Genomic DNA, 23,032 nt, shown 5'->3' with positions numbered 1-23,032 from the left:
GCTCGTAGGCACCGGCGGGGCAGGGAAGGGAGGCGCTGCCGGACGGCGGCTGCCCCTTCCTCCTCCTCCCGAACTCGAAGATCCTTTTCATCCCGCAGCAGGAACGCGGGCACAATCTCGCTAGGGAGAGAGACGGCGGGCTGTATCGTGCCTCAGGGAAGCAGGGAAGGGACAGGGACAGGGGCAGGGGAGGAGAGGTCCCGCAGCGATCTCGACGCGATGCGGCTCCTGCGGAGCGCACCTCAGGCAGCTCCGGGGCACAGCTCGCGGCCGCCGCCCCCGACAGCCCCGAGCCCGGCCCCGCGCCCGGGGCAGTTGCGGGCGGAATAGCGCTCGGCTGGAATTAATACCTCGGGGCGTTTAGTGCTGCTGTCAGCCTTGGGCGAATGGGCGAGGATTAATACAGCAGCAAAGGGGATGGAGGGGAGCTTCAGATACCATCTTGTCACGTGCCTGATCAGAGGAACACGTCTGCTCCAGCCAGCTGGGCTCGCAAGCTGCCGACTGATGCAGGTTAAGCGCTGGGTGGGAGCCTGAGACAAGAGGCCGTGAACTGCCAACCTTCGGGATATTCAAGGCACGAAGATGGGTGACGCTAGTCCGGTGATCAGACTCCCAGAGACACGGCTGGAGCCTGGAATTGCCGAACTTTTGGGTTACAAAGGAGATGAAGACCGGTGACAGCGGCGAAGTCATTGCACGTGGTGGGGAGGGAAGAGCCGAAGACTCGGGTGGAAGAGAGAGGCTGGGTCAGGAGGCGACCGTGAGGCAGAACTAATATTTTGCTCTGGAAACGGGATCCTGGGACAAATGAAACTTCTTTGTAAGTCGAGCACATCTAGTTTCAAGTCCAGCAGTGGCTGTGGGGAGAAGAGACAACATTCTTTATGTTACTTTTACAGCACACAGGAAGAAATAAAGCGCTGTAGGAACATTCTATGTGACTTGAGAGTCTCTAAACCCGAATGAGGCTTCAAAAATTCCAAGGATACCTAACAAGGGAAGAGCTGGGCAAAAGGAAGAAACACGTTTTGTGCACATTTGCTTATCAGTCAACAGCATTTGTAAAGCTAGTGACAGACGTTCAGTGAACATCTTCTGGGACTGCACACGACTCCAGTGGCCCTTAGCAGTGCTTGTTAGCACAGCTCCTGCACAGCTCTTCAGCCTCAAGTCTTTGCTTCCCTTAAACGTTCAAATTGTGCTTTAATGGAACACTACAGCTACAAGAGCTGCAGTCCCTGCAGAGCAGTGACTCTGGAGGACCAGCTATCACGAAGCAGGTGGACTCCTCCTTGGACGCCTGGCCTCAAATTGTAGAGGGTGTTTTATGCTCCATGTTGCAAGCACTGAACTCATGTTTGCCTAAACATTACTGAACAGTCTCTTCCTGAAGAAATGTTATCTTTTGTCCCTGATCATGCACTTGTGACATATTCCAAACAAGACTGCCAACATCTAGGCTGCAAAGACAAGCAAGAAATATCATACAATCACAGCAGGAAAAATAAAAATCTAACAAAGTAAAGAACGTGTATGGTATGGTTTAGTATTGAATTCAATCCATGTACAGGGAAGGAAGGGCTGGCTGAACTCTACAAAGATCTATACAAATCTGGGGACTTGATGTTTTTGCTGGAAATTAACTGTAGTGAAGGGCAACTTCATCGTCAACCAAGTTTCTCTTTGAGCCAGTGAATGAATTTTCTTTCTGTTCTTTTCAAGGCAAGTGCATAACATTCTATGCAATATTTTGGGAAGCAGGAACTTTTCAAATTCAAGTCCAAAATGGAGAGCTAGCAGAAAAACATCTCTGTGCTTAATAGAGGAATTTGAAAGTAATGGCTTGAAAGCTGTCAAGACATAGAAACAGTCACCTATTTCCTTAAAAACACTCCTAATGACACATTACCTTTTTCCAGTTCCTTAGTAAGTTTTCCCTCCTGTTCCTGGTGTACCTAGAATTATACATCAAATATACAGTTAAGACATAATATGACTCAAATAGAACTGCTACTACTCCTAAAACATTGTTACACCCCACAGACAACGTGATAAAACCTAAAAGTACCATGGCAAATGAAGATGATGGCCCGTGATGGCCAAGAAGATGCCAAAGGCCTTGGACCACGTGAGCTGTGTGCAGAGGCTGAGGGAGCTGTGCCTGTTTCTTTCCTGGAGTAGACAAAGCTCAGGCCACCTTGTCTGTGTGTATTAACTACCACGAGGGTGGAGGAACAGAGATGGAGCCAAACTCCTCTCAGTGGGGCCAAAAGAACAACTTCCCCCAAGCTTCAAGTATTTTTCAAGCATGGACAAGCAGCAGTAAAATCCTGGGGAAAGGGATCCCCCTAGAACATGAAATGAGCCATGGGTAGTGGATGGAAGCAGGAAATCCAAGGCCTAGACTAAGAGACGACCTAAAGCAGCACTAATCCTGAGCAAAGCTGCAGTAGTTGAGCTGTTGGCAGAAAGCACTTTCCCCGATTTATGAAGCTTTCACAACAACCAGAAGCTCCACACGGCCCTCTGCAACACGTGCGGATGAATCAAGGGAAGAAAAAGGTCTTGTTTGCCTCTTATTTATTCCAGTAGCCTTTTTGTGATTCTCATCCCTGCCTGAGGAAAGAGAAATAGGTGGAAATAAAGGCAACACATGGATTTCTCTGAAAAGGAATGAAAAGGCCTTTGCATGAAAACCCACCTTTGAGGACTCTGGCAGTCTCCATTGTCCTCCTGCCCCCTCTGGAGAAGGCCTGAAGTACCAAGGGCTGAACAACAGGCCCTGACTGAGGCCTGAACAAGAGGCCTGCAGCCAAAGCTGACCTATAGATGAACCTTCCAGCCAATGTTATCTATATATATTTGCTCATGAACAAAGCATTGTTACATGTGTATTTACTGGCAGAACATGTATTTGCCATTCTGAATCTAGAAACTGCATGAGGCCACATCTGGCCTAACCAGGGGTATAGGATCAAAGACAATCCCTTGGTTCCTCCTTGAGCCAGGCTCTGGGAGAAAGCCAACAGGAGGATGAAATGACACATTATGCCAGCTTGTTTGTTAACAGTATAAAAGCTGGGCTACTGTCACAGCAAAGCTGGCAGAGCCCAGTGGCCTGCAAGGTGGATGCACACAGGAATTCCCTGAACCTTGGTTCTCCAGTCCTTCCCTGTGACACCTTCCCCTCAGAGCTGAGGTGTCTCAGACTGGGGTGATGGCAAAGTATTGCAGTAACTGGTGATGTATCTTTCTTCATCACTACAGGCATTCTTTTGTAGCATCATTAGGTGCATTGCTTAGCTTGTCCTTTGTATTGCATTACTAATGGTTATATGCTTTGATTAGCTTAGCATATCCTTCCAGAATTGTCTGCAGCTTTACTGCAGCATTTTAGTGAATTCCACTATTCCTCAAGTTGCTGTCTGTGTCCTGAGCAGGTACCTCTCACTGCTTAGCTCTTCAGGCAGTAATACTGGGTCACTTGCAGCAGTCACCATCTCAGTAGTTCTGTTCCAGGAAGAGATGTTGCCTTTCTATTTATCCACGGATCTTCTTGTGCACAGAGTGAGCTGGATCCTCTCAGACTCCATGAGATGATACTCAGGGTCTAGGAACGGAACTTCAGAGCAGTACTGCTACTGCACACACAACCACTGTTGCTACCCAGAACTTTTTGACTGTCAGAACAGGCAAGGGCAGTAAAGAGACTTCTCTAGTTAATTAAGTTCCATGAGAATTGATGAAATCCATGCCTACGGTGCCATCTTAGAGAAGCTGAACTACCACAGAAGCCATAACTTCACAAAGACATAAAGCACAGAACTACTCAGCAGCAAGTCACTCTTTCACTCAGAGAAACCAGCAGCTCCAAAGCATTTCCAGCTTTAGGCCAATGGGAATGCATCAGTAAGTTTGAATCAAATCCTAGCAGCATAAAAAGACAAAACATTCCCAGTAGCACTCAAGGTTAAACAGTACAGGCTACAAACCTTGTCTCATCTCTGGCTGCAGAGAAGAGAGAGAAGAATTTTGATTAAGGAGCTGAAGAAGAAAGAAAAAGAGCCTGAAGTTCAATGGTCTTCAGTGAGACACAAGAACATGGCCTACCTGCACATGAGGCAAGGCCAAAAGCTCACAATAGAAAGACCACTAAAATACAAGAGGACAGATGGAAAATGAAATAGAAAAGGAACAGAAGTTGAGAGATAGTGAAGGGAGCTGAAATTCCCCTTCTCATATTCTGTAGGGAAACTGGTTTCATAAATCCACTGATTCACACTGGTTGCAGCTAGCAGAGTTCACCATTCTTTCCCACACCAAGACACCCACATTCATTTGCACCAGCCTTTGGCACAGTTGTTAGGATTGAAGCGTGACAGTTTGGAAATATAACAAGTGGCGTGAATCCCAAAATCTTCTTGCAATACTTGCAGCAGACAGACATCCCCTGCCTTGGGATACACACCAAAGACCCATCTTTCAAATTCTGGTACACAGACCACTAACCAATTATTCCTATGTATGACTCGGATTTTAAAATTGCTACACCCCCAGTGACCAAAATCTTCAGCCTTACAATGTACAGCTGCCAACTGTTCTGAGGATTAGCAGTTTCTTTGGCCTATTAGACAATATGGCATGGAACAATAAATGGATTTGAACTTCATGCTAAGAGGGAGAACCCTGCACACTGCCACTCTCTAGCAGGAGTCAAGAATGGTTTTTCAAAATGCTTACCTTGGTCACAGAGGCTACAAGCCTCTTTCTGGATGACAAGTGCTTCCTATATTGCTTTAGGAAGCTGTCTCCTGCACTCAGATTCCTGTCCAGTCCTGAGCGGTTGCCAAGATGTCCCAGTGCAGTTGAATGCAGAACTGGAGTTGCAGCCAGATCTCCACTGACAGTGCTGCTTGGGACCGACGACTGCCTTTCAAGGCGCTTCCAGATGAGCTTAGCGTTGGCTTTATCGAGTCTCTTGTTAGCTCTGAAACATTCCAAAGCACACAAAGAGTTACCTTTGGTAGTAACACTTTCCCAAAGTTAGACTCCAGGTCCCTGAGTATTATTTGGCTTGTGAGATGAAGGGCCTCCAAAAATAGCCCATCATTTGACCTGAGCTGGTTTGGAGGGTCTGTTTCTAAGATGCCACACCAGGTGCGAGGAGCAGCAAGTGTCACCAACGCCTAGGACTGCTCAGCATGAGGGCTTCAAAGCCTTCTGTGAAAGCCATGTGTTTACCTAGCTTCTTCTGGAAGGCACCAGCATAACAACTCTGGGCTGGCCCCCCTTCCCAAGGGAAGCTCAAAGCTCAGAGCCGCCGCCTAAACGGAAGCCAATAAAGATAATTCCTTCACAGAATCCAATGCTGTTTTCTGAGGGGCTTATTTATACTCCAAGTTTTACTTATGGCAGCAATGATGGCAGAACTAATCTTTCTTTCCTGTTCATACTCAAAGAGTAATGGACATGAAATTGATCTTTGGTGTGGTATGCAGGATGAAGAAATTATAAAGACTGCTAAAAAAAGCTACCAGTTAAAACCATATCAACTTGAAAAGTATGCTGTTAATGCAATAATGTTGCTGCTGTGGTGTTCCTGCTGAAATACTAAAGAGAAATGAAGAGAAGGCTGATGAAGGGGAAGGGTCTTGCAGAATTATGGCATCTCATGCTTCCACACATGACGCTGAGCAGGTGGAGAAGAGTGATTTGGAAGGAAGATGCATGAGGAAACAGGAGTCACTTTTATTACCACTCCAAAAAATATGGACTTGCCTTTCCAGTTCCTTTGCTCGTCTAGTTTTCACTTCTTTCAGATACAGCTCCTTGTACTTTGCCACTTCTGCCTGTGCACATTCTTTTGCAAAACTACTGCCTTGCGGAGTGTTTTTTATCTTGTCCAATTTACATTCAACATCTCCAGTTCTGTCTTTTAGCTGGTTTCTCAGGGAAGCACGATGACTTGCTCTGATGTGTTCTACTCTGTCCTGGGAGGCTGCCTGTGCCTGAAAGAGAGAGTGCACCTTCAACCACCACAAAGAAAAAGAGAACTCTCCCCACCTGTCAAGTGTATGTACCCAAGTTCGAGGGCCCAGCTTGGCTCAGAGAGGCAGCTGTGCCTCCTCACTAGCACCAGCAAGCAAGGCAGAACCCTGAGTTACTCCTGTAAGTAATTCTTTTCACTCAGGATGAAGCCCAAAGCAGTGCTACTATTCAAAGCTACTAATGAAAGGCCACTATCTCTGTAGGACAGGACATAGAGAGCACTTTGAGGCCACTTGCTATGAAAGCCAGCTAGATCCTCAGCTGCTTTCTGAGCAGCCTCTATTCAGCAGAATAGAGAATGAACTGATCTCCCCTTGGCTCTCTGGGAAAAATACACCATAACATTTCTCTACAGTAATAGGCAACTAGGCTCAGAAGTCATGAAAAGAGAATTTTTGGAGCAGCTTACTGAGGTACTGGCTTGCAGGTCTCTCTGCAGGGTTTCAATCCTGTTGCTTTGTTGCTGGACAGTTGCTTCCAAACAAGTCTTTTCAAATCTAAGGCTTAACAAGAAATAATGTCCTATTCTAAAAATCTGCCAGAGCATCAATTCCAAAAAACCAGAGTATAACATACAAAATCAAAAGCAACATTCAAAACCATAATGATTTGCTGTGATACAAGGCTACCTAGCTATCTATTGTGGTTTCCAACCAACTTATGTAGGCAACAGACTCTTGGTCCCACTGTGTTGTTCTCTTACCCTTCAATGAGTTCTTCCAGTTGTTTCACAGTCTCCAAATTTTTCAACACCTGCTCCTGCAGTTTTGTGGCAGAAGCTGTTGTTTCTCTTTCCTTCTCCTCCAAGGCAGCCATCAAGTTCTTAACACAATGCTCAGAATTTAGATATATTTCTTCCACCTCCTGCAACTGTAAGGCCACAGAGAGAATCCACAGTTGTCAGGTGAGTTTTTATACACACGATTCACATGGTGCAGATACCTGCCCATACCCTCTGACCAAGGAACTGTAATCATCTCAAGTATCTTTAGAGCTTTGCTTCTACTAACAAATAAAAACAAGCTGTGTTACTTGCTATTCTTCTACGTTGCATCTAGTTGTTGCTTGGGGTGATAACAAGTAAAGGAGCAGGAAAGGCCTTTGCAAGGGTTTTACAGAGATGTTTATTTCAGCTACACACATGCACTGTCCAGAGCTCAGGGAGCAAAGGTGATGGGGCTTGTGTGGGGGTTCATATTTGTTGCATGAGATGAGCAGGGCAAGGAAAACTTTAGGGACCAATTACTAGGGGACAGGGAAACTAGGTGGGAGTTACTGAAAAGCAGATAGACAGGGAGAGGGCACAGGGCTGGCTAGAAAACAGAACAGGGCTTGCTTTGGCCAGATGAAACAAGATCTGCTATCAAGAGAAGGCACCTCAGAAAGGCCTCTCATTTTCCTTAATTAGGAATGCCTTTCTGGGTCTCCACACTTGTGCAGCAGCCTCTCCCATCCCTCCACAGATTTCCTAGAGCCTGACACTGCTGCTCCAAGCCTTCTGGGGACCTGGGATGATGCTCTTTGTAATGACTTTATTTGCTAGTGCATGAAAGCATGAACTGACATGCTTTTATTTCTAAAGAAGGAAGGAGTCTTGGAAGTGTCAGAGGAAAACTGCTCCAGTGCACCTGCTCTGGAGCACAGCACGCTGCCAGGGGAGCATGGGGAGTTTTCTCAAGTGGCAGAGATGACAAGTGCAGCACTGAGAGAGGTGCCAGCTCCCACTGAGTGGGAAGTGGTGGATCCCTGAGGAAAGGCAGCTTTGCCTCAGTGTGGTGGGGCCATGAGGGACAGCAGCAGTTACATCCCAGTGAGCACCATTTCAGAAAGGCTCCCAGGTGAACTGCACCATCAGACCTGCTCTGGAGTTTGGAATCACCCTGGGCTGCTTGGGGAGTGTTCTTAAACCAGGAAGACCTCGAATGTAGAGCAGAGAGAGGAATCCCACACCCCTGACCGTGAAGTGGGGAAACACTGAGGAAAGGCAGCTCTATGTCAACACTGGGGGTGGGGAGAGCAGAGGCAAATGGGACAGAGGCAGGTTAAAGCCCAATATAATCACTACTTCCTTGCATCACTCTCCTTCCATCTCCCAGAATACTCTTTTGTCCATTTTCATGATGAACAGGAAAGTAACAAGCACACCATGATTTATTTCTGTTGGGACAGGCTTTCCATACATCCACTTTAACCTTCTCCAACTCTTCCTGCAGGCACAGTTTCTCTTCCTCCACGTCAGCTTCATGTCTTGTAGTCACCGCAAGAGCAGTCCTAAAGCATCCAAAATTTGATAGGAAACGTCCAATTTGGCATAATTTTCCCCTGATTGCTCCCAAATCAACTGTTTCCCCTTTTCCTATAAGTACAGTGAAAGGAAAGCCAAGTACATGTAAGCTTGTAGAATGCAGCCTAGAAGGGACCTCAGGACATCTCCAGTCCCACTGCCTCCAGAGTGCAGCCTTGATGTCAGGCCCTGCTATTTAGGGCTCCTTCTGCTGCTCTTCAAAATCCCCCTGGATGCACCTGCACCAACTCCTGGGGCAAGCTGTTCAACTGCCTGGCCATCTACAGGGCAAGACATTTTGTCTTTTCGTGTGGCTGGAACCCATCATTTCCCCTTGGACAAGTTGCTTCTCTTTCTCCCAATGCTCCCATTCGTACCACTTAATGCACCAGCTGTTCCTTTGCTTAAAGCCCACTCTCCTGCCGAGCAACCTTGCTGCTGAGCTAATGGCAAGTTTCCCAGTGAGTTCTGGTATGTGTGGGGAGAGCACACCACAGACAACACTTTCTGACGGTCCTCAGTGGACAAAGTACAAGAGTACCGAAGGTCGGAGAGCAGCCAAGAGCAGACCTGCATTTCCCAGTCACATGGGGATCTCCTTCCATGTGGCTCTTCCTTCTTTTTCTAAGCTCATTCCCACACCTCTCCTCAGTCACACTTGCTGACAACTGAGGAGGCCTGTGTGCTGTTTAGACAAATCCCTCACCTTTCACCCTGCTCAGCAGCATGCCCATCAGCTGCTTTTTTCCGAAGACATTCCAGCATCTCTTCATGCTGTTTGGAGACTGCAAGATCTAAGGGGGTATATCCCTCCTGAAAGATGAGAGAATCTCTATTAGAAAAACAAAGACAAGCTCGCACCTGTTCAAAAGAGAAGCTTTACCCGCATGCCAAGGTTACCTGGTTCTCAGCATCACTACTGGCATTATGCTCAAGCAACAGCCCTGCTATAGTCGTGTTACCAGACAGGACAGCCAGGTGAAGGGCAGTGTTGCCGTCAGCATTTGCCAGATTTGGGTCTGCACCATGTTCTAGCAGAACAGACACACATTTCTCTTGCTGGCACTGTACTGCCTGGGAATGACACACAAAAAATGGGGGAAGACTTTCAACATTTTTGTGTCACTCTTGTCACAACTCGCTCATCTCCTCAATGCTGGAATTGAAGGACATCTTCAAAGATTTAGATAACAGAGGCCTAAGCCACGCCAAGTAACAACATGCATGCTTCTATGGCCCTTCTGTGTAAGGAATCATGCAAGACACCTCTCCTGCAATGCACTGTCAATAAGCTCCACTTACAAGATCAGAACACAGTCCACTTACCCTCATCAGTGGAGTGCTTTTTAAGTTCTCAGCCACATTCAGCTTGCAGTTCTTCCCTGCTTGATATCTGATGACATCTGCGTGGCCATTCACAGAAGCAAGATGCAGAGGCGCCCTAAAAATGAAACAGATAGTCTCAACACAGAAAAAAAGATGATAATATCAGTGTCTTTACATAGCCTTGGGGACCCTGCCCAGCCTCTATTCCTCCCACTTGCTGCTGCTGCATCAGCCACCGGGCAGAAGAGAATGGGCGAGGTCCGAGCAGCTGCAAACAGCCCTGCAGAGACCACGGCAAAGCGGCAGGCCGGCAGCATGCACTACCAACAGTGCTGGAGCCGAGAAGGCAGCTCCCAGCCGTGAAAAGCACCACAGTTCACTGCTGTCCAGCTGACAGGACAAATCTCGCTTTTCAAGCCATTAGCTTGAACGCGATTCCACACACAGCCTTAAGAGCGCTGCTTCCACATGGCATCCAAAGCTGCTGGGGGGATTGGTCATCAGCACCATGCTGATGCTCTCGTTCTGCCTTTCCCTTACGAGAAGCCTGCCGAGGACTAGTGGAGCTCGGCTCAGAAATTGCCTCAGCAGCGCCTGCCAGAAGCAGCCAAGGTGTCCCCTCGGTGGCCCATAGAACTGACCGCCTCTGCTGGTCCGGCGGGTCGATGCCGGCTCTCCTATAATACCAGCGCCACCGTCTCAGCCAGGCCAGGTCGCCGCGGGCAGCCGCGCGGTGCAGCCTGCCCCGGACCTTCTCCCTGGAGGCACCGCTGGTGGCGGCACAGGGCTGCCCACACCGGCTGCTGGATGGCGACTGCTGTCGCCTAGTGATGAAGAGTGCCCTGACTCTCTTCTGTAGGGCGTGCAACGCCATGGCCCTGCTGGGGGCAATACAGCAGCGCGAAGCACCCGGCGCGCTGCTTGCCTCCGGGTGGGGATGGCAATGAGGGGCAATGAAATGAAAGCGACGAGGACTTGCGCTCGCAAGAGAGAGGCCAAGTCGCCCCGCGCGGTGGCTGCGGCCAGGAGCCTCCGAGGCGGCGGCAGGGACGCGCAGTGCTCCCAACGCGGAACGAGCTGCTGCTCCCAGAGAGGGTTGGGCAGCTCTGAGCGCCGGCTCCGGGGAACGGCAAAACCGCGGGCAGCAACAGAACCGCGGCACCAACATAACCACGAGCAACGAGAGAACCGCGGCACCACGCGTGAGCGGCGCCTCAACGGCCAGAGGCACGCGGGGAGCGATCGATGCCGTGAGCGTGTGGCACGGGCACGAGGACAGAAATGGCACGGGCACAGGCTCGGGCGCGGCCGTGAGGGCGGCCTCGGCGGGCTCCCCGAAGGAGGCTGCCCGCGGCCCGTGAGGCGGCCGGCGGCCCCGGGCTCTGCCTGCCCTCAGGCGGCCCCGGGGCACGGTCGGAGCCGACGCTGCCGCAGCGCTCTCGCAGCTCTCGCAGCTCTCGCCTCCCTCGCTCTGGGTTCTTCCCTCAGCGCGTGGCCACGGTGCCGCTGCGCACGCGTCCCCGAAATGGAGCTCAGGGTGGGCTCGGATCCCAGTCCGAGCGGGCGGCGGCCGCCGCAGGTCTCGAGATGATCGCTCCAAGGCTGCAATAGCGGAGTATGCGATCGTATGGAAGCCTGGTTACTGATTTAGGCATTTAGGTATCCTGGAAGGTAATAAGTCTTATGAGGAATGACTGAGGGAACTGAGGGTGTTTAGCCTAGGGAAAAGGAAACAGCAGGGAGACGTTATCGCTCGCCATGATGATCTGAAAAGGAACTTGTAGGCAGCTGGGGGGTGAGTCTCTTATGCCAGGTAACAAGTCAGAGGACAAAAGGAAATGCTTCAAGTTGTACCAGGATAGGTTTATACTGGATAAGAAGAAAAAAATTCATCACAGAAGGGTTTGTCGAGCAGTGGAAGATGCTGCCTAGGGAAGTGGCTGAGTCACCATCCCTGGAACTATTTAAAAGATTACAAAGTGCAGAAGTGGCACTCAGGGACATTGTTCAGTGGTGGACTCGGCAGTGCTGGGTTGACAATGGGACTTGACAACCTTAAGGATGATTTTCAACCTAGACAATCCTGCAATTCTATGACAGTAGAGTCTCTAAAATGAAAAGCCGTATTTTGATGGGCATGTGTGTTTCATGAGTGCCGCCCATAACCACTAGGCATGCTGCGTCTCTGAAATGCAGCAGGTGTGTTGGACATGCAAGTACTTAAAACAGCTCCACAAGAGTGATGCCAAGTTGCTTTAAAGGGATTTCCTTCACTGAAATACAGTTCTGCAGATCTGTAGGGATTGTACGTGGCCATTTTCCTTGGCTTGCGTCCACTTTTGAACCAGGGTATGAACTGGAACTAGGTTTGTCTTTATTCATCATTTGTTCTAGCACCTGTTATGAGGCTATTAAAATATGTTCTTTTCACATCCCGAAATTAGAGACCTGCTCTTGGTTACTCCATATGTGAAACATGCTGAAGTCCCACCATTTTGCAAGTGTGATAGCAATAATATCCATCCGTATTAGTGCTGAGGAACTGAGTCCCTGCCGTGGGTGGTACATGCAAAAAGTCCATAGCACATAAATCTGCGGTTCTTTGGGACAGTTGTTTCACATAGGACTAGACATGACATAAAGTGCATATATTTGTGGGTTATTTTGGGTATGTTCTGATTTCCCCAAAAGTGACCTTGAAGTATTCCAAATAAAAACCAGCAGCCAATATCCACATCTAAAGCTATTTACCCTGAGCCTATGGGTTGTTTTGGTGAGTACTTCCACAACTGCTTCAGGCAAAATCCAGTCAATCACTTTGCAGGGGAAAGCCCATGAAGGAATAAGGGCAACCTCTTTCATGCTGAGTGGATTGCCAACATTTTGGGTTACAAAGGAGATGAAGACCGGTGACAGCGGCGAAGTCATTGCACGTGGTGGGGGGGGGACGAAGCCGAAGACTCGGGCGGAAGAGAGAGGCTGGGTCAGGAGGCGACCGTGAGGCTGCAGAAGCCCAGAGGTTCTTCATGTGGGTGCTCCCCTCAGAGGCAGCAGCTCGAGCCGTTCCTGTGTTACTGCAGGGAAATACGGAACGAGATGTCTGAGACTGTGCTGTGGGAAAGGCGGGGTCAGAGCGGCAGGGAGGCCGGACCAGACGCTGTGAGTAGGGGCTGTGGCAGGTGTGTCCAGTGCTGTGAGTAGGGGCTGTGGCAGGTGTGTCAGGTGCTGTGAGTAGGGGCTGTGGCAGGTGTGTCTATTGCTGTGAGTAGGGGCTGTGGCAGGTGTGTCTATTGCTGTGAGTAGGGGCTGTGGCAGGTGTGTCAGGTGCTGTGAGTAGGGGCTGTGGCAGGTGTGTCCAGTGCTGTGAGTAGGGGCTGTGGCAGGTGTGTCCAGTGCTGTGAGTAGGGGCTGTGGCAGGTGTGTCCAGTGCTGTGAGTAGGGGCTGTGGCAGGTGTGTCTATTGCTGTGAGTAGGGGCTGTGGCAGGTGTGTCAAGCGCAGCCCCTCACGTGGCTGGAGCCGCCCCCCCTGCAGGGGCTGCGCTTCCAGCAGGGAAAGCCTTTTGGCCCTGGGTGTGTGACTGCCACAGTTTTGTGAATGGTCAGACTGGGAATTTTCTGTAACACCCGTGACAGACTCAGAAAGTTACTTTCTGCTAAATGGGGCTAAGTTGGCACTGACACAGAGGCATACAAACATACATGCAGGCGGCCTGTATGAAAATGTAGTATAGAAAGCAAAATGCTTGTTAAGTTTGCTGTAATTCTCAACATTGCTCTGCTACAGTGATGCGACTGGGCAGCTCAACTCTCATATAATTTGGGGGTGATGCCATGGTACAGTATACCGTAGGGGATTTGGCTAATGGAACACCTTTCTAGAACGCTTCTTCCTATCTTTAGAGACTACTCGTTGCCTATAAATTTCTGAAAAACAGATAGCAAACAAAACCTAATTCAAACAGGAATGCATTTCACTATGACTAGCAGTAAAAATATTTCTTGCAATGGAACTTTGTAGGGAAGTGATTCAGCCCTTTGAAATACTTTCTTTTCCTTCATCACTAAGAACGGTACATACCATAAAATTTTTATTTCCCTTTCCAGAATAAATCTTCACAGCTTTGTCAAATGTTTGCTTCTGGCAGTATTCTCTTTTACTGAGGTGGCTGATGTGCAGTCACTTTCATTAGTTGATTCTCAGTGTATTAGCAGTCTTCTGTTTTATTAGACCTGTTCTCTAGAAAGACGAGCCAAAACAATAATAACAATAATTTTAAAAAATGGAAAAATACTCTCTTGCTGAAGCCACAGCTAAGTAGGTTCAGATTTCAAACCCTAAGTTTCTAGAAGTATTAGGAAATTACCTTTAGTCACCATTTTGCGTCTGTAGTCAGTCTGACCATTTAATAGAAAAATGGAGAGCAAAATGCATTTTTTAACTGGATGTATTTGTTTTCATGCAGCCATCTTAGAAGAAATCCTGCAGTTTGGTCCAGATTTCTGAAATGGGAATGTGACTAGGACATTTTATGAGTGCTTTATGTATTTCTTTATTACCATCCCCATAGAAAAGTATAGAAATAAAGAAAAGTGTTCAACAGTACCCCAAATCTTTCTTAGTTTTGAGTAATACTAAGTGATCAGCATGATCTCATGCACTGTACTAAAGTGGTGCTGCAAAGCAAAAAAATGATCAGGTAATTAGCTGGATGTGTCCTTCAACAGACGAAAACTGGTTGCAGTTCCCCTGATTTCCATCATCTGCATACATTAAACCTGTTTTGATTGTATCTGATTTACTCTTGGTATTCTTCTGCAGGTGGCCACAATGTTGCAGAAAACACTTCTCCCAAAACAGAAAGAGGAAAAGATGCAGTGGTACTTGGTAGATCCTGACTGGAATGAGTGGCATATAAAAATTTTTGTTTCATTTCTACATCTTCTCTTTGCACACACTGTAAACAAATCAGTAGTTGAAATAAGCACTGATTAAACACAGAGACTGCTGCTTCCCTTTCTGTTTATGTAACTTTCTGATTTTTCTGATTTTTTTTTGTACTGTGGTTAACTCTGTTCCAAATCTCATTTCTTCTGTTAAGCACAATGCAATGCCTTCTGCATGGAGACAAAAAATAATAGCATTTATCCTAAAAATGTGGTTTAAGAAGAGATAATTATAAATATCGTAATTATGAAACTCATATTTCAGGAAATGCATCACCACAGGTCCTACTTAATTCCTTTAAATCAGCAGAGTTAATTAGCTCTGATATTTCTACGTGGCAGCAAATTGTCCAGAGCCTATCAAGAAGGCGTTGCCTCTTCTGCCTTTCCCGAAGAGCCTGACTAACACTGCCTCATTACCTTGGAATTGTTCTTGGCATTGCATGAGCTTTCTAACATGAGAGAAGTGGCAGAACAGCATTTATTTGCCTTTATTCCCAATACCTTGGATCTTTAACATAAAAAGTCTCCACATGAAAATTGAACTGCAAACCATTGGGGTTGTGAAAAATCTTTTACTGAAGCAACAGTTTAAGTATTGTGTTTGTTATTTCAAGTGACCACTCCAGCTGCAGCAAGGAGGGAGCACTGCTATACAGGAATCCACTAGGATACAGAGATAACTTTCATCTCCAATTTAAGTTGTTATCTCTATTGGCCCTTCGAGAAAAGCTGATGTCTTCCAAATACCAGAGTGCTTGGGCTTTGTTACTGATTTATAAGGCTTGACTGCTGTGCTTGCTTTGTGGCTCTTGACCTCTGCTCTCCCCTCCCTTAACTTGAAACTTGCTTTCATTTCACAAGCAAGTTTTAACAGAAATCGTGTGATGCCCCAAATAGCCAGATTTTCATAAATATCTTCCCAGTGTTCAGATTAAGAAAATATAAGGAACTCTCAGTTGTTTAGTTCATATTTTCCAGCAGAGTTGCATTCCTGTCCCAGAATAGCTTTGTTTTGTCAGAGACTGGGTGTCACCACAGGTAACATATTCCTCACACTTAAGAATTCCTATAAGCACTATGATTTCTTACAGCCAGCTGAAGCACATAGGAGAGCTAGCTTTGTAAAGTCAGCAATTCCTGGACTATGGATTTCAAACCTCTGACTTCTGTTGCTTCTGGGGAGGAAAAAAAAAAAAAAAAAAAAAAAAAAAAAAGCAGCAAGATTTAGAATCTCTCAGCTTGAGAAATCTGTGTAGAACAGCCAAACAAAGGGTCATTGTATCAAGGGAATTCAGGAATTTTCTTATCTTCTAATGGTGTCTGGTATAAGAAACTGTTACAGTTGCATCTGTGACGAGGTTGCTCTGAAGGACACAGAAACACAATTCAATTTGACTTCACATAAAATCTGACCTCTGCCAGACCCATATAATTGCTGCATGGTACTGCATGGTTCCAAAACGGGACATTAGTAAGGAATAATTTATAGAAGTATTTTGCTAATGGTGTTTTTGCAGTAAAAAGTGCTATGACTGTATGAGGCATAAATGCTATGCTACATACTTGATATATTTCAGTAATAATTCTCTAGATAAAAGACGATGCTAGGTAATATGCTTTGCTAAGGTGCTAGTTTGTGGTTGCCTTGTCTGGCATAAAATAACTAAATGGCAAATGACTTGTCCATTACTGTCAGTATGCCAATAAAAAAAGACTCAGCTGTCTATGACAAATGAAAGCAAATGATGATGCAAAACTAAAAAAAAAAGATTCATGTCATGGAGAAGAAAGTTTGGAAATGTTCTCCTGATGTCAAACGTAAAACCAAGGAGGCTTATATGGAAATTAGAAGATAACAAATACAAAACTCACACCATATTGATTTTTTTTGCATTATATATAATTAGATAATTAAATTTACTACCAGAGGCTGTCATTGAAGCCAAGAATTTCGTGTGATGGGACAAAATTCTATTATATGTTAAATAAAGCAATCTAGTTTGCAGTAACATAGAAGAAATATTGAACTGTCTACTTCAGATCTCACAGCAATAACAAAATTATTTAATATACAGTTTTGGAATGAGAAGATCTTATTACTGCATTTGTATGTTTTCCCCAGAGGGCTGATGCTGGAAGGTTTAGAGATGAGGTCCTCAAGTAGATTGATATCAGGTCACATTTGGTGTGGCAGTTCCTGTGTTCTCATGTCAATTAACTTAAATAACCAGCCTGACTACTACTGCCTTTATCAGATCTTTGAGTTTTTTGCTTGGTACAATGTAAGTCAGCCATGGAAATTTCGAGTTAAAGATACAGATAACCATTGCTTGTTAAAATATTTATTGCTTTGCAGCCTTTATTTATTTATTTATTTATTTTAATTTATTTATTTTATTTATTTTTATTGCAGTCTTCAATGGGGCTGAGGTAACAACTGGTGCATACCATGACACCTCATAGCAGAGTTATTTCTAGCTCTCACTTTTTAGCAAGAAATGTAAAATGCATTAAAATCAGCATTTTGATGCTTCTTAGCTTTATATCTTCTTTAGTGCTTTCTTCTTGCATTTCTTCCTTAATTCACTTTCTCCGTCTTCACTGTGCTTCTTCATTGGTGTATCCAGCCCTTGACAGAGCTTTCAACAGCTCTGCAGGGCAAGCTCGCTTGTCTCAACTTGGTTCAGCAACTGATACTTCCTCTGAGTGCTCCTTGGAATATTCCACTGATAAAATTCTAAGAATAGCCATAGTGGGACAGGCTAATGGGTGAGCACACACAGTGCTGCTGCATGCTGCTCTCCCTGCTTGCAAACATTGTCAGCTTAGAAAGATAGAACTGATCCCTACAGAGCTGCAGAAATGCAATGCATTTCTCCTTCTTAAACTAATCCGTACAGCATCTGAATCAATTTAAAGTTTTCTGTCTACAGCATCCTTTGGCAAGGAGCTCAACAGGTCTTCAAAGCATATAAGGGGCAACTGTCTTTGTTTCATTCTGAGCTGGCTCTTGCTTTCATTGGATATTCGCAAAATGTCTCTCTTGGAAGGGAGAGTAAAGAAACCTGATTCTTTCTCACCCACTCCAGGTTGCTAATGATTACACAGACCTATGGTCCTTGCTACCTTGTGCCATTTCTTTTGTAGAGTGAAGGCTCCTGGCATGCTTCGTTGGTCATGATATAGAAGCTGTTCTGCACCTTTCATCATCCTTGTTGTCTTTCTCTAGCCCTCTTCCAGTTTTACATTCTTGCTTAGATTTTCCACTTCTGGTCTAAATTAAGACATAGACCATGTTTCACTTTTACGGGGTAATATGAGAAAATAAAAGTGGTAAGAGAAAAGGTATTTGCATAGAGAAATAAGCTGGTATTATCTATCTTCATTGGGACCCAACAGCTTCTTGTCCTGTGCAATTAGGATGCTCTTTTCCTTTTCCTTTTCCTTTTCCTTTTCCTTTTCCTTTTCCTTTTCCTTTTCCTTTTCTTCCTTCTTTGCCTTCCAGAGACTCTAGGAAGGAGAGATCAGGCTTGACAGAGAACAGCAAACCTTTAAGAAAGATTATTTGCTGTGTCAGGGTAATATTTCCTTTTGTCCTGGAAGCTGGAGAGGTGGATGCCAAATGGCCTTTTGGTATTAATGATCTCTGAGAGCCATTGTCTGCAGGATGCTGAGAGCTAATGGGTGAAACCACTGGATAATGTTTGTATGACAGGAAGTCCTCACCAGTCAATCAGGACCTTGCTTCCAAAATTTTACATGCATTAACTGCTTCAGTCTGTGCTGAATACACTGATTTTTGAAGTGTTTCAATTTGCTTAGCCATCTTTGTGCTTTTATCACAAAATATTATCCCTCTATTATCCCACTGTTTGTCCTCTGACAAACAGTGTGAAACTGCTTGGCCAAGAATGAGAAACTTTGTTGAAAAGCTGTACAAATAAGAACAGATGTCCTTGCTCTTTCCTTTGACATTTGAGTTTTCAAGATGTGAAGACTGGAAAAGAGTAATTTGTACAGAACAGGAATTCTAATGCCATCCAAAACTTGAAACTTTCAGAAGCCTTTTTACTCTGTTGCTTGCAAGAAAGAACAAAGTCCAAATTAACTCAGTGCCAACATATTCATAATTTATCTTCCAGAAAATGCACTCAAAGGAAAGATGTTTGAAGATGAGACAGCTTATTTGTTGTGATCTTGCATCACAAGTCATCTTCTGGTTTCATTCTATCTCTCTTTATAACATAGCTGAGTATTAGATCTTACACAGTTTCCCACTTCCTAAGACACCTCAACCTAACCTATTATTACACATCTAAGTTACAGAATTTCAGATTATCCAATAGTCTCACAGCAAAACAAAAAATATCCATAAGAAAGCAAACAAAATAAATATGGCTGTTCTCCGTGTGTCCATTGCAATTCTCAATATGTGAACAGAAATGGAAGAATATTCCTTTCACTGTGCAGTCTGTAGGAGCAGATCTCCAGTTCTATTCTCTTCCATAAATGATCTTCATTATAGTTCTTCCCTGCCCCAGCAGCCTCGTTTTCCTGCTCTGCTGGCTTTGTGACAACAGAAGCTCTGGCGATTTACCACTCAGCACCTTTCCTTGGTGATGTCTCTGGGCAGGATGAGGCCTGAATGTCCCACGTGTGATACTTGTGGCACCCGCTGGGGCTGGCCCAGAGAGGGCAATGATTTGGGAAGGGTCTGGAGCACAGATCCTGTGAGGAGCAAGTCACAGATCCTGTGAGCGAGATGGGGGTGTCAGCTAGAGGCTCAGGGGGAACCTGATCCCTCTAAAGCCACCTGAAAGGAGGCTGTAGCCAGAGGGGGAGTCTGGCTCTTTTCCCACGTGACAGCAACAGGACAAGGGCACTTTGTCTTTAACTGCACCAGGGGAGATTTAGGTTGGACATTAGTAATAATTTCTTCACAGAAAGAATGATTAGGCGTTGGAACGGGCTGCTCAGGGAGGTGGTGAAGCCACGGTCCCTGGAGGTGTTTAAGGAAGGACTGGAGGTGGCACTCAGTGCCTTGGTCTAGTTGACACGGGGATGGTTCAACCACAGGCTGGACCCAGTGATCTCAGAGGTCTTTTCCAGCCTCAGTAATTCTGTGATTCTGTGTAATAAAACCTGGCAATGCCTTATGAAACAGGAGCACAGTGGCCCCACTGTGCCCCACGAACACGGCGCGGCTAGGAGGGGCCCCAGCAGCCCCCATGGCCTACAACTCCCATGGTGCCCGGCGGCGGCGCCGGTGCGCGCGGCGGGCGCGCAGAGGCTGCCGGGGGCCGGGCCGTGCGTGGGGACCGGCGCCGATGGCGGCAGGCGCAGGGGGCGGCTGAGGGAGCCGCCGGTACCCGTCGCGTCCAACGACTGCTGACGTCTTGCCCGCCCTGTCCCTTCGCCTGCCGCAATGGAGGCTTTGATCCCCGTCATTAACAAGCTGCAGGACGTGTTCAACACGGTGGGGGCCGACATCATCCAACTGCCGCAGATCGTGGTGGTGGGCACGCAGGTGAGGCGGGCCGGGCTGGGGGCGCGGGCGTTCACCACCCCGAGGGCAAGGTCGGAGTGTCCATCGCGCTTCCGCCGCTGCAGACCCGCGGCTGCCTCCGCCAAGGGCACGGGGGGACGCGGCTGGCGAGGGCGGGCGGGTCGCCCTCGGTGCCCGCGTCCCTCCCGCTCGCCCGCCGCGGCTTCGCTGCCTCACCCCGGCTGCGCTGGGAGCGCCTCGTGCGCCGCCCGCCCCTTGGCGCTTTTCCGGAGCGGAGCGAGAGGCCGCGGAGCTCCGCAGGGCTGCGCGGTGGGCCGGTGTCGCCGTCTCCCGTGGCTCCGGCCCGCACACCGAGGGTGCGGCTGGCGTCGAGGGACCCGCGGAGCGGCAGCCGCCCCGGTGCGTCAGCGTGGACCGCCATCGCTGCTCGGTCTGTGGATTTCCTGCTTCGACAGCGGCTGTGCAGCGAGGGCCGAATAAAAGGGATGTGGTAGCAGGACGGCATCTTGCAGACGTGCATGGTTGTCCTTTACCCCGAGTTCTTGTGCCGTTGGACTCTTTGGGGATGGGGAATGGGGAATGAAGGGTAGAGGCGAGGCCCGCGACTGTTGGCTGCAACAGTTGCAACACGTGCTTGTGAGCCCGTTAATGCTCCTGGGCTCGAAGATAACTCAGACCCTTTCCTATCTCTTCAAATGGGATGCTGCTCTTCAGCAGAAGTTTTGGCAGCTGAACATGCCTGACCAGAACTGCAGCAGTCACAGGGGAGTAGAAGAATTGAACAGAATTAAAAACTTGAAGCTAATGGATTTCTCATTTGTTTCTGTGAATTTGAATATCTGTTGAATGTGCTGTGCTCCTTGACAATAGCTTGCTTACCAAGGACTTCAATACCAAGTACTTTGTACTTAGGATTTTTATTAATAACTTAAACCACCAGCCCTATATGTAAATGCAATGACATTTTTCTATATAAGATTAAAAAAGTATTTTTTCCATTTTCACTTTATCAAATATGTTGATGTGGCATTTTTAAAATATACTTTTAAGTAACTCTGTCCCAGTTATCTTTTCCTAGGTGTAAATGCTTTCCGTAAGTAAATATTGTGAATATTGATATGTGTTTGTCCTCAGTAGTCTCCTCATCAGTATCAATATCTATTCAGTGCTATGTTCACGATATTTATGAACTCCTGTGAATTAGCATGAGATTTCTTATCATGCCAAAACAAAGTCCTTTATGGACTCCAGAAAAATATATATAAAATATCTAGCAAGCTGTATCTTGGAGTTTTTTTTGTTTTAGTCAGGGTTGTTGGAAGAAAAAATTGTCTTTACTGACATAGTAATTCTGCAGATGGTTATTTAATGCAATTGGTTTTAGTTTAAATAAAGTGGTATTAATCTATTAATTTAAAGTTAGTTTATTGGAGACTGTATTTCTAGACATGTGTCATATGGCCTTAGGGATGATAGTTTTGCTGCTGGTAGTTTGCTTCCTTTTTTTTTAAATGTTCCTTTCAGACATATTGTTTCTTTGTGCAGTGCTGTGTGGCCTTTAAGTTTGTTCACACAGCTGATGTATCTGTACCCACTGGCATATGCTCTCTTTGCTTTTTCTTCTTTGAATAATATTCACAATAAACAGTCTTGAATTTTTCACCTCCATTTTTCTTGTAGGAAGCAAATGCTGCCAATTAAGGTTTCTGTAATTGTCTGTTATGCTTTTTTCTTCTAATTCGTCAGTTGCTTTTTTAAAATGACCTTTTTGCATATTCAGCAAGGAGAGGAAAATGCTTTTTGAAGTAGTTTTCTGTTTATTTTTCTTTCTTCTCTACCCTTTTGGATTTTTGTGCTTATGTCTTTCTCCGCTTCTCATTCTGTGCATTAAGTTAATTCTTTATTTTCTAGAATGTGTAGAACTAGAATCTGTTTGTAAGCCTTAATTCAGCTGTGAATATTTTCCCTTTTCCCCACCTGTGTTGTTTGGAATACATTTCCTACCTGCTTTGTGCCCTGAGCAATTGAAATATTGTCATTTTTCCTCTTTCTAGATATGTTTTGGTGCTAATTGCAAACTTTTTCAGTAAATTTTGCACATTTAGATGGCCTCTTGCACTTGTAGGCTTTCCTACCACTCAGTCATATGAGAATTCCTTCTCATTCTCCCCATAAATATTGTACAAGTTATTTCTGTATCCTAGTACAGGGTCATTTGAGAAAACTTGGGGCTGTTGTGGTAGAACTCAGAGGACACCTTCAGACTGCCAGTTTTTCTTCACCATTTCAGGGTTTTGCTGCCATAGGTGTTCTATCTATTTTTTCCCCAAATCAGTATTCCAGTTTCCATTTTCAGAACTGTATGACTGAATTGCAAAAAAAGAAAAAAAAAAAAAAAAAGAAACCCAAAAAACAACACGTGTCCAGGTTAGGAATATCATATAAAAATATTTGTTCAATAATACTGTAATACTCAGTGTTCGTGTTTATACAAATGCTTTCTGCACTGTATTTGTATGGGGTAACAAGGTGGTATTGAAGTGCCTCATTCAAATACATTAAAACTACAGTAAAAGGAGGCAAGGAGAAGAAAGGTAATTTGGTTAATTATGGCCTTTTGTGTGGATTGGTGGTATCACAGAAATTAAATATCTACACTGTGAAAGTGAGCAAAAGATTTAGAATAAATTTAAGAAAACCAGCCAGACAACAAAATATATGCCTAGAAGTTGGTAAAAATGAATTATCTTTAATTTTTTGTGCCATTAGTTCTTGGAATAAGTTTGGGGTTTATAGTAATCATCAGCCTAGCTATATACAAACTTTAGTGTCAGCTTTGTAGCAAAATTCTTCTAATACTAAGATTATAAAAACACCTTGTGGGCTTTATTTAAGTTTGGTAATGTTGAAGTATAGA

At 45.8% G+C, this 23,032-nt stretch overlaps 2 protein-coding genes, 1 long non-coding RNA gene and 1 pseudogene across 7 annotated transcripts in view; 1 reads left to right on the top strand and 3 right to left on the bottom strand.

Annotated features, from left to right (window-relative positions):
- Positions 1-23,032, bottom strand: part of LOC306800781 (ankyrin repeat domain-containing protein 26-like) — a 397,491-nt pseudogene that overhangs the window by 18,042 nt on the left and 356,417 nt on the right. The gene's annotated exons all lie outside the window — the stretch shown is intronic.
- LOC306800937 lies at positions 5,805-6,916 on the bottom strand. Its single transcript, XR_013773948.1, has 3 exons — positions 6,755-6,916; positions 6,461-6,554; positions 5,805-6,011 (listed from the first exon to the last, which is right to left on the bottom strand). It is a non-coding gene; the product is annotated as an uncharacterized lncRNA (long non-coding RNA).
- Positions 8,855-9,931, bottom strand: LOC306800934 (uncharacterized protein). Its single transcript, XM_079303465.1, has 3 exons — positions 9,662-9,931; positions 9,236-9,409; positions 8,855-9,148 (listed from the first exon to the last, which is right to left on the bottom strand). The coding sequence occupies exons 1-3, from the start codon at positions 9,665-9,667 to the stop codon at positions 9,038-9,040; spliced, it is 291 nt and encodes a 96-aa protein (XP_079159591.1). The 5' UTR covers positions 9,668-9,931; the 3' UTR covers positions 8,855-9,037.
- The window catches only part of DNM1L (dynamin 1 like), a 36,448-nt gene continuing 33,273 nt past the window's right edge, over positions 19,858-23,032 (top strand). For 2 of the 4 annotated variants that reach the window (XM_079303435.1, XM_079303436.1), the window contains exon 1: positions 19,861-20,136. In XM_079303435.1, coding sequence (XP_079159561.1) covers positions 20,035-20,136 — 102 coding nt within the window. In that variant the 5' untranslated portion in view covers positions 19,861-20,034. Of the gene's footprint in view, positions 20,137-23,032 lie in introns of all 4 variants that reach the window. The other 2 variants (XM_079303434.1, XM_079303437.1) reach the window with 2 other exon arrangements.

This window comes from Erithacus rubecula, assembly GCF_903797595.1.
Source record: "Erithacus rubecula genome assembly, chromosome: 4".
In the NCBI taxonomy this organism is placed as follows: domain Eukaryota; kingdom Metazoa; phylum Chordata; class Aves; order Passeriformes; family Muscicapidae; genus Erithacus; species Erithacus rubecula.
This window is presented reverse-complemented; position numbering and strand designations above follow the sequence as displayed.

Excerpts from the sequence above, each read along its gene's own strand:
- LOC306800934 (XM_079303465.1), bottom strand. Across the intron at positions 9,149-9,235 it reads GTAGTGATGCTGAGAACCAG|GAGGGATATACCCCCTTAGA; the intron begins GTAACCTTGGCA and ends CTCATCTTTCAG.